Source organism: Terrapene carolina, unplaced genomic scaffold (assembly GCF_002925995.2).
Source record: "Terrapene carolina triunguis isolate 2854851 unplaced genomic scaffold, T_m_triunguis-2.0 Scaffold247, whole genome shotgun sequence".
In the NCBI taxonomy this organism is placed as follows: domain Eukaryota; kingdom Metazoa; phylum Chordata; order Testudines; family Emydidae; genus Terrapene; species Terrapene triunguis.
Window position 1 is genome coordinate 5,062,823 of NW_020664598.1, and position 11,226 is coordinate 5,074,048.

Consider the following 11,226-nt stretch of genomic DNA (forward strand, 5'->3'; position numbering starts at 1 on the left):
CAGATGCTCTTGCAGATGGGGGTGAATTTCAGAACTTTGGAGAAATTTCTCTCCCTCATGCCTTCTCTTCACACCCAGCCCCAGTTTCCACTGAGTCTGTACAACCCCCAGCGTTGAGGCACGTAAGTGCTACTCTAATATAAAAATAATGGTGGCAAGGCACAAATATCTCAGGTATTTCTATCTATTTGCTGAGGTGAATTAAAATGCTTCAGTGAGCATTACAGATGTGGGCAAGGCAGCTAATACACTCAAATCAGAAAGGAAGAAGTGTAATGCTTTACAAGTTCATTTGAAAAGCAGTTACTGCTCTTGTAATTTCACTCCTGAGCAGATCTCTCACACATGCGTACAGGATATTGTTGCTTTCTCTTAAGCATAGGCAAAATAGGATAAATTCCTAGCAGGATGATTCATGGTGTCCCAGGTTCTGAATTAACAAAATGTTGTTCAGTAGCACGACGTCTCCTGATCCTTTCACTGAATTCCAAACGCAGGAGGGAGTGAATTATGGTATCAATCTCTTTGAACTGTTCAGATTGCTTAATGCTTTTGGTCAAAGCGGAGCTGGCATCTCCTTGTTAGTTGGCATTGTGTGTAGCTTTTGGGGGCTTTGACTTCCTACCACAATCTCCCCTCCCCTTGTGAATTGGTTCTTCTCTTGGCCTACTGCTGGAAATGGGAACTTGTGTCTCATCTATTCATATATGATGCCTTTCAGCTCCTCATACAGCTCGCTGAGATTCTGAAGGTCCTTTTCAAGTTGGCTAGCTTTTTCTCTTATATCTGCTGCAGCCTCTGCCTTCGCCCCCTCAGTTAAATGGATGGAGTCTTTCACGAGACTGTAGGCATCAAACACAACAAAAACTCCTGCGGCTGTGGCACCGAGCACCCTCGCACTTTTGGACATGGCAAGAGTGGTCCCAGCTAAGGCTTTTTGCACTTGCTTGGTCCCCTTTGCTGTGTTCCGGGCTGTCCTCCCAGCCGCGGTGAGCCGTTGTGCTAAGGCCTTCAAACCAGGGTTAGCTTTCACCACTTTGAATGCTCTTACGTTGGTTCTTATCCCCTTAACGCTTTTGTATACTACCTCTGGAATTTTACTAGCAGTGGAAAGGACGTGTGTCAGATGGTTGCCCATGGCCTCGCTCTTTGGGGAGAATATGGGTCTGAAATCTACTTCATCGGGGTGGGTCAGTGTTTTAAGGTTGCTTTGGCATTCCACCAGCAGGTCGTTGGCTTTGCTCCTTTCCTTCGAGTTGCTGACGTTCTCATATATGCTGACAGAAATGCTGGTAGCCGCTGCTGCTGCCCCTAAGCCAATCCCAGTTGCCGTGAGAGCCAAACTCCCCCCTGCCGTCAGCGGTGCTAAGGTCAGCCCAAGGATGGTCAAGATGCCAGACGCCAGGCTCGTGGAGTTCGCGGCCATGTTGGCAATGGTGCAGTTTTTATGGGTCAGGTCAATGTTGTCTGCCATGTCCTTAAGGCACTGGATACACTTCTCTATCTCCTTTCTCTGCTCAGGGAACTGCTTCAGAAAGACCATGATATCTTCACTGGCACTCTCCTCCCAGGGGATGATTCCTTCAGACCTGTTAGAAGCCAAAGGTATATTTTGGTCACTGCAAGAGACCTTATAGTTGTGCTGTGAAAAGTGACTGTTAAAAAAGCCCCTTCTTCCTCAGCAGATCTGTTCCCTTGTGTGTATCAGAGTCATTGCTATGCCTGGCAGTGAAAATATTTTCTGACATATGCAGAGACTGTGTGTTCTAATGGCTGAGGTACTGCACTGGGACTTGGGAGACACCTGGTTCTTATTTTGGCTCTGCAATTCACTGGCTGGGTGACCTTGGGCAAGTCACTTTACCTCTGGGCCTCTGTTTCCCCACCACCCTTTGCCTTGACCGTAATCTCTTTGGGGCAGGGCTTGTCTCCTAGCTTGTGTGATACAGTGCCCTGCACAATGGCGCCTCAGTCTTGGTTGGAATCTCTAGGCGCTATTGGAATTCAAATAATAATGATACCGCCCGCCTTGTAAACTCAGCAAGTATCCCGGGGCTAGTCTACACTAGAGAATTAGATCAACCCAACTACATCGCTCAGGGGTGTGAAAAATCCATCTCCCTGAGTCATGGAGTTAAGCTGATCTAAGTCCCCGTGTGGGCTGCGCTAGGTTGAGGGAAGAATTCTTCTGTCTACCAAACTACCGCCTCTCAAGGAGGTGGATTAACTACGGCAACTGGAGAGCCTCTCCCCTCACTGTAGTAAGTGTCCACAATGAAACACTACAGTGATGCAATGGCAATATTTTAAGTTTAGACATAGACTCTACCCCTTACATACTTATCTGGCCTCCATTGCCATAGAACTGGGTGCCTCCTATTCTTAATGTATTTATCCTCCCTACACCCCCGTTAGGAAGGGCAGTGCTGCACTGAGGCACAGTGTGAGTTGCCCAAGGTCACACAGGCAGTCTGTGGCAGAGCAGGGAACCCAGGTCTCCTAAGTCTCAGGGTAGACCCCCTAACCGCTGGACCATACTTTGTGCATTATCACCACAATGAACGTTCTTCAGATACTACCCTCAGCTACAGCTGTGCAATGCCTTGTCTTCCAAAATGCTGCCCTCAGTTACACCTGTGCCTTCAGGGCAGCTGCTCTGGTGTAATTAAAAGGTCATTTGAAGACAGGTTCCACAGGTGGCACTGCAGTTGGGTTTACTGGACAATGACGTGTGAGCCAGAAAAGAATCCAGCTCACGCTCTTGGAGCTGTGCTGGTTCTGCAGGGCTAACAGGAGTAACTTGCCATTGCTTTTATTTGTAGGCTGAATAATGTTTTTTTCCTGGAAATCATAAAAATACAGTAAGTGAGGAATCCCATGGCACCATTTTGAGTGTTGCTTTTCAGTCAGCTCCACCCTGTGGTGCTGCTAACCAGTTTCTGGTGACTTCCTGCTTTCCATATTAGGGAAGATCAGGGGAATGATCTGTTGGGTTTTTCAAATTAATTTTGTCCGCAGGGAAGGTGAGAGAAAACAATCAGAGCTTTGCATTTTTTCAGCCTCTCCCCTTTCCTTCCTGTGTTCTTGGCAGCAGCTCTGGTCTCTCTCAGTGCCATGGGCAAAGAAGTCACCTGCATTTGGCTCAAATGCAAATAAATAATTGACCCTGTGGCTGTGCCTGCTCCATCAAAATGAGTTTGAAGGGCTGGTCTGTAACCTCCACTCTGCAATGGCCCCCTCCCTGTCAATCTTCCCCCTATCACTGTTTTTCCCATCCCTTGGTGGGAAGACGCTGCCAGCTGGAATCTGCCCATTGAGCAGGAGGGAAACCGAGCCACCGCTGCTTCCACTTAGCTTCTCCACAGCCAAAGCCACAGTGAAGGAGAACAAGGGAGAAGATGGAGGGGGAGGCTTCCAATGAATGCAGCTGAAGCTAGACGTGTTCGGACTGGAAATAAGGTGCCGTTTTTAAGTGATGGTAATTCACCATTGGGACAGCTCGCTTAGAGTCGTGATGGAGTCTCCATCACTTGAGTCTTTAAATAAAGGTATGCGCTGTCTTCACTGGGAGCCGTAGGCTTGATGCAGCAATTGCTGGGTGAAATTCCATGGCCTGTGGCGTGCAGGAGGTCAGGCTAGATGATCACTATGGTCTGTCTGGGCTTAAAATACATTAATCAAAACCAGATCAGACAGAGACCGAGGGAAAAGTTAGATAAAGGAGAAAATAGGAATCTGATGAACAAACAAGGGAGACCGTAAGTGAGCTATTTTAATAGTTTTATGAAGGGTTTGATGACACAGAGTTACTAAGAAGATATCTTTGTATATACCGGGACAGGTCAGAGGATGCAGCCCTGTAGGGTGGGGGGTGCTGGGAGGTCTGGCTCTAGTAGGAGATGGAACTCCACCGCGGCCACTGGGAGCTGCGGGAGGCCATGCCTGTGGATGGTCAACGTAAACAAAATGTCTCGCGGGCCACCAGCAGATTACCCTGATGGGCTGCGTGTCGATACTGCTGCAGCCTTAGTCCCTCTGAGGCAGGGTTTCTCAACCTGTGGGTTGGGACCCAAAATTGGGTCACCAGAATGTTTCAAAAGGTCATGTGGCAGCTCCTGTGGTTCTGTCCCATGGGGCTGGCTGGGCTCACATCCCTGCTCCCGGCACTGCAACCTCCGGGGTAGCAGCGCCACTCAGGTTTGGCTCAGATGTCATGATGACGGGAGTCCAGCTAGGCCAAATTTGAATGAGTGGCACTGCAACCCCATGAAGCAGGTCACAACTCCACTCACACAAATTTGTCCTAGTGCAGGGCCAAACCTGAGTCGTGCTGCAACCCCAGAGGTTGCAATGCCTGGAGCAGAGAGCCAAGCCCAGCCAGCCCCACAGCACAGGAGGTGCAGGAGCTGCCATTGTGGGGTGAGTGTGGGCAGGACCCAACCCCTGGGGGACAGGACCTGACCAAAACCACCCCAGGCCCCAGACTATTTACTGGGTTGTGACTGGGCATAAACATTTACAAATGGGTCCAAAGCCCAAAAAGGTTGAGAACCACTATTCTGAGGCACTGGGTTGTTCTCTCTGGCACCCTCTATTCCTCTCTCTTGCTGTGCTTAGCGATGAAGCTTATCCTTTCCCTGAACTGAGCCTGCTGGCAGAGAACCTTTTCTGCTTTATACAGCCTCACTGGTGCTAATAAATCTGAAATTGTTCACTAATAACAAATAAAATGGAGGCAACACCCGGGGCTGTCATGGACGAAGGGACCTGGGTGCTATTCAGTTGGGGGTCAGGTGTTATCAGGAGACAGCTGACCAGCCTCTGTGTGTGAGAATTCTCTTTTGACCAAGATTTCTCTTGCTTACCTCTCGAGGTCCATCACGCCCTGCAACATTTCCTCGTAGTTCCACCCTTCAGGAAAGAAGCTCTGCAGCTCCTCTTTATATATTTTCTCCTGCAAAAGCTCTGAGATCCCCAGGCTGCCGTCATATTGCAAATCGTGGTCATCAATGTTTTCTAAGATTAAAAACAACATCAGACTGGAGCGTCTTCAGACCTACTTTTAAAAGGTTGCCTGCATTTCCAGTTCCTAATCATGAAAACGGAAGGAAAGAGAGATAGCGCAGTGGTAGGAGCAGGGAATACCTTCATAAGTACTGAATGTTCCCGAGGCCATCTTATTGGGTGAAAATACCAGGTGCAATCTCTGTGACTTCGTTTAGGTTGCAGTCCTTCAGCACCTCTCATGCAGAGAAGAAGAGGGGCTTCCACCCTGGTAAAGGGAAGGGTAGGAGGGAAACATGGTTCAAAGTGAATCAACAGAAGAAACAAGTGTTGCATGTGGAATAAGTTTAGTGGGAAAGCAGGGTCCCACTTTAGTTTGCTAGTGGAACATGCGCAGCCATCACAAAATCACCATCATAACTGGCACAAATTCTTCCTTTTGTTGGCAGCCGCATGTATGTTGTGGGCAGGGCCGGCTCCAGGCACCAGCGAAGGAAGCAGGTGCTTGGGGCGGCCAATGGAAAGGGGCGGCACGTTCGGGTCTTCGGCGGCGGGTCCCCCAGTCCCTCTCAGAGCGAAGGATCCACCGCCGAATTGCTGCCGAAGAATGAGGCGGCGCGGTAGAGCTGCCGCCAATCGCAGCTTTATCTATTTTTTTTTTTCCGCTTCGCTGCTTGGGGCGGCAAAAAAGCTGGAGCCGGCCCTGGTTGTGGGAAATCTAGCTGTTGATGCTGCTAACAGCTTGAAACCTGTAACACTTTCATTGATAACTTGCAATCAATTGGTTATGCAGGGGATTGATGTTACTGCTCTCAATAACTTCTATGTTAAATATCCCTGTGAATTTAAAATGACTCTTCCTGGCTTGAAGAGAGGCTAATCTATGAAATGGGCACATGGATTTAGCCGGAGGTCTGCAAACACAGCAAATACACAGTTGTGTTTTGCTAAATGGGGTAATAATTGAATGTATTTTAGCCCTTATTGTAAATGGGTAAAGAGGCCTGGAAGAGGCTAATAAAGAAATTTGAAGATCTAGCTTGGAATTGCTTTACAGTCAAAAAGCTGTTAAGGGTGGCAAGCTCCCCATTGTAGAGATGAATGCAGACATCAAAGAACATAGTGCTAAAGCAGACAGGTGGTTCTGCAGGGGGTGGTGATAAATTACACAAGATGGCCATCAACACAACAACTCTTGACAAAAGGAAAAAAAATTGGATGATCAAGAAGTGAAAACGCAGGGGGAAATGAAATAAGGAGTTTGGCGTGGGCAGGGGTGGCAGGTTTGTAGAAATTTCGGTGGTGCCCAGAACCCGCCTCCCCAAACTCTGCCCCCCACCTGCCTAAGGCTCTGGGAGGGAGTTTGGGTTGGGGGGAGGAGGTCTGGGGTGCAGGCTCTGGGATGGAATTTGGGTGCTGGGTGCAGGCTCCGGGCTGGGACAGGGGGTGGGGGTGCAGGAGGGGGTGAGGGGTGCAGGCTCTGGGCTGGGGTGGGAGTGTAGGAGGGGATGAGGGGTGCAGGCTCTGGGAGGGAGTTTGGGGATAGGAGGGGGTGCAGGGGTGAGGGCTGTGGGGCTGAGGATGAGGGGTTTGGGGTGTGGGGTAAGGGCTGTGGGGTGGGGCTGGGGATGAGGGGTTCATGATGCAGGAGGGGGCTCAGGGCTGGGGCAGAGGATTAGGGTGCAGGGGGATGAGGGCTCTGGCTGGGGCTGGGGATGAGGGGTTTGGGGCGTTGGAGAGGCTCAGGGCTAGGGCGGAAGGGCAGGGTAAGGGCAGCCTGCCCTGCCATTTATGGATGGGGGGCACTAGGACTCTGCGGCAGCAGTTGATGCCAGGAGCTGGCAGAGCAGAGTCAGCATGAGCTGCAGGCTCTGGGGTCGGGAGAAGTGAGCGGGGGCAGCAAGTGGGGGCTGGGGGATAGTCGGGGGAGGCGCATGGGGGCGGCAGGCAGGGCTGGGGGAGAGACCCAGCCCCAAACATTGGTGGAGCAGGGCCCCCGGGCCCTGAACATTGCTGGAGGCTGGGCACCATGGGCCAATACAACTCGCCGCCCCTGGGCGTGGGATGCCCTACACAGGAGTTTCTTCAGGAAAAACTAGTCAACCTTTATAGTAGGTACATCTAGAAATCGTTAGGTTAATTAGAATGTTAGAAATAAAGGGTAAATAAATGATTACAGTCATTTTAACAAATGGCTAATCAGTTGGTATAGAGTCCAACAGGGTGCTTACGACCAACCTTGTATCAATGTGCATATCACCAACTATAACACATGCTGCTGAGATTTTCAAAAGCACCTTGTTTGTAACATGCTTACGTCATCTCTTAACCCTTTATAAATGTTCCCTTAATAGACAATCTGATCAGAAAAACTGGTGAGTACTCAAATTGAGCAACTAAGGAACCTAGGCCCCAATTCAGCAAGGTCCTTCATTAGGAAGATGCGTCTACAGACCCCAAAGAGCTAAGATGTTGTGTAGTGCTGTATTGGTTAACAGAGGCATTGAACTGCTCCAATGAAGTGACTCAGAGCAGTATAAAAGCTGCTGGGATGTAGTCCTGAGAAGGCGATTACAAGCAAACGGATGTAAACAGAGGCCCTAACGTATTTACTTGTGTGATTAAGTAATTTTTTTTCTGTTTTTCTGGGCAGTGCAAGTTCTGCTGTGTCAAAGTGAGAAGAAGACAGGATCGTGAATTTTGAAAGCATGAAACCTGGCTTACCTTTGTGGTAAGAGCCAGAACCGGGATGCAATTTGAGTGGATGCAAATGTGCCTTAGTGTTGAGTCTTGCACTGCAGCTGATGTTTGAAGCAATAGTTGTTTCCTGATAGATAAATGGATTTTGTAATAGTTGGCGTTTTCCGTACAGTAGATTTTGACCTGGTCAAACTGCATTTCATTAAAGTCTAAAATCTAGAGAGATAATTTTAATCTAGATCAAGAGGAGGCCAACTACACATACAAGACCTGAGTCTCCTCTCACAAATACCAGGTTTAAACAGGTCTAATTCTGCCAGTGGGGTGGAAGAATGCTCTTGTGCAGTGTTTTCCAACCATTTCAAGTTGGCAACCCCTTATTCAAATGCAAATTTTTTCCTGACCCCTTATATTTTTTTACTTTTACTTTTATACTAGCTGTATTGATGATAACAATACCAAGCCTACATCATGTATCCGTATGTGTATTTCAGGAGGTTGAATATTTGACCTTGAAGGGTAAGGGAGGGGGGACTGGAGGACCTTTAGATTCTAATTAAGTTTTCAGTGCTTCACAATGTACCTTGATTGCCTTTTGTAACTCCCCTGAGGTCATGACCCCCCAGCTGAGAAATTCTAGTGTAGTAGATGAGGATCTGGATTGGGAGTCAGGAGATTGAGGTTCTATTCCTATCTCTGCCACTGACGTGCTGGGTGAACTTGGGCAAGTCACACCCCGTGCCTCAGTTTCCCCTTTGACTAACTTGTCTCTATAGTTAGCAGATTATAAACTCTCCTTATGCATTTATGACTAGCACAGCGTGGTCTTGATCTCATCTGAGCCGCTAGGCTGTACCATAATACAAATAATAATCTATAATAGAATGTAGGAAATGGAGGATTTAAAATCTCAGCTCAGTGCTAGTCTCTTTGGCCAAAGAATTTCAGTAGTGATTTTGGGGGCTGATTTTCAGAAAGCACTGAGCATCCTCCTGTGAAAATCCAGCCCCTTTAAGGGACTGCAAGTTGCACTCTGAAAATCACCAGATGCTTTAGAATAGAATAGAATAGAATAGAATAGAATATCAGGGTTGGAAGGGACCTCAGGAGGTCATCTAGTCCAACCCCCTGCTCAAAGCAGGACCAATCCCAACTAAATCCCCAAATCCCTAAGTGGCCCCCTCAAGGATTGAATTTACAACCCTGGGTTTAGCAGGCCAATGCTCAAACCACAGCTCTTGGCCAAGGAGAGCAGCGCTGGTCTGAGATGTTTTAAATCTTGGCCTTTGTGTTTTGTTAAGTGCCGTGTACATCTACTGGGCTCTGTTTAAAATTTTTAAAAAACGGTTATTTTTAGAGCTGATTAAAATTCTGTGTACATGAATATGGAAATTAGGTGCAGCCCTGGGGCTCCTGGCAAGCGGTGAGCGAGCGTGGCTCTTAGCACTGCAAAGGCCAGGCAGCTCTGCTGGTCAAATGAGTAGAGCCCAATTTACAGGTAAGAAAATTCCCTGTTGAGCGTGTCCAAGTGCCTCACTGTAATTAGCATCTGTCACACTGCAAATCAAATGAGTGCCTGGAAGGATGCGGGGAGGGGCAGCAACCCAGCCATGGGAAAGAAATGGTGATGAGGGATCTACTGGATGCTGAAGAGGCAGCAGGAGAAAGGGACTTAGGAGTTGTATGACCCAGTCCTGTCCATGGTTCCACTCTGGCCATCCTGCGTGCGCTTTGGCTAGTCACTTAACTGCTCTGCGCCTCATTTACTCCATCTGCAAAAATAGGGGTCATTCCTGTGCCTCTTTTTGATGCGCTTTGAGCTCTTCAGATGAAAAGTGCAATATGAGCCCAAAGCACTGGGTTATTGTTACTACATCTGTTGTCTCCAAAGAGTAGCTAAAATTAAAATAAAAGAATATTAATTAGCAGTTTAATCAACTGCATTGCTGCAGCATTAGAGCAGTGTACAAACTCCTCCCAGAAGAGGATGTTAGAAATCCAGCGATACAGAAAGGGTGTGTGTTTACATCGTGACGCAGCCTTGTTCTCGCAGCACTAGCAGCTCTGACCTGCTGGACTCACAGAGAGGAATGGTTATGGATGCCTTGTCCTGGGAAGTGCCTTGTGCTTCCTGCTGGAGGTTGAGTGCTCTCATCTGCCCCGAACTCAATGGGAGCTGAGCTGTTCAGCACCGGTCAGGATCGGGCCCTTAGAAAGCAAGAGCCCCCATTTCCTGCTTGGCAAACAAGAGAAACCTGGTCTGCAGTTTCAGTTCAACTAAAAGTACCTGGGTCTGGGCCTCATGCTGATGTTTGGTATTTATACCCGGGGCGGGGTGTGTGTGTGTGTGTGTTAATGAAATGTGAATACTGACCACATGCTGTTCAGTTGATGTTGGCCCACGCACCTTGGTAGAATAACCTCCACTCCCTGCCTAGCTTCCCTTCCCCATCACAAGTGGCATTCAGCTGAATCCTGCCATTTTCCTGGTGTCATTTGGGAGGCATTATAGTCAGAATACTGATTTGGTAACTAAACAGGATAGGCTTTCCAAGGGAATTAAACTGTTTTCTTCTTGTTTCTTCTGCTGCTGGGGCAGTCTCGGACCACCGCGCCCCTCTCCCTCAGCAGCAGCAGGAGTTTGGATGTGGGAGGGGGATCAGGGCTGAGGCAGGGGGTTGGAGCGTGGGAGGTGGTGGAGGCAGTGGGTGGCGCTTACCTCAGGAGGGGGGGAGGGCTCCCTGGAAGCAGCCGGCATGTCCAGCTCATACGCGGAGGCGTGGCCAGGTGGCTCTGCATAGTGCTCGCTGCCTCCGCCCGCAGGCACTGCCCCCACAGCTCCCATTGGCCGCAGTTCCCAGCCAATGGGAGCTGCGGAGTGGGCATTTGGGGTGGGGGCAGTGCACAGAGCCCCCCGGCCGCGCCTCCACCTAGGGACTGCTGGGACAGACCGGCCGCTTCTGGGAGCCGTGAGGAGCCAGGTAGGGAGCCCACCAGCCACCCTCATCCCTACAACAGTGGGGGTCCTGGGCTGTGGGCGCCTGGGCCACCCCTCCCAGAGCACCCACTGCACCCCCGGGCCACCCCCACCCCCCTGCACAAAGCACCCAAGTTTTAGTAAGGGGTATATAGTACAAGTCATGGACAGGTCACGGGCCATGAATTTTTGTTTACTGCCTGTGACCTGTCCATGACTTTTACTAAAAATACCCATGACTAAAATGTAGCCTTAGCCATGATCACCTCAGCGGGCTGACTTATTTTTGGTGCCTGCATTTTTGTCCTCTGTGTGAGCAATGACAGTGGTATTCACTACCCAGTAACAGAACAGGCTTCCTAAAGCAGAGGTTTATTTATTTAGAACCAAAGCTTTTCAGATTAAACAAATCTTAAAACAATAAACAGACTAATGCATGTCTAGCTTACCAAGTATCCAACACTCTTCCACCTGAGGATCTTGGTAGGTAGGTCTAAGCTTCCTGTAGACACACTGAAACCTCTAGGGTCTGGCCTGCATAATCT

The 11,226-nt window shown here is 49.1% G+C and overlaps 1 protein-coding gene across 1 annotated transcript; it reads right to left on the reverse strand.

The window, feature by feature from the left end:
* Nucleotides 1-697: 697 nt before the first annotated feature.
* APOL3 (apolipoprotein L3) lies at nt 698-5,176 on the reverse strand. Its single transcript, XM_024200571.1, has 3 exons — nt 5,146-5,176; nt 4,866-5,016; nt 698-1,589 (listed from the first exon to the last, which is right to left on the reverse strand). Exons 1-3 carry the CDS (start codon nt 5,174-5,176, stop codon nt 698-700), a joined length of 1,074 nt encoding a protein of 357 aa, XP_024056339.1.
* Between the last annotated feature and the right edge of the window lie 6,050 nt (nt 5,177-11,226).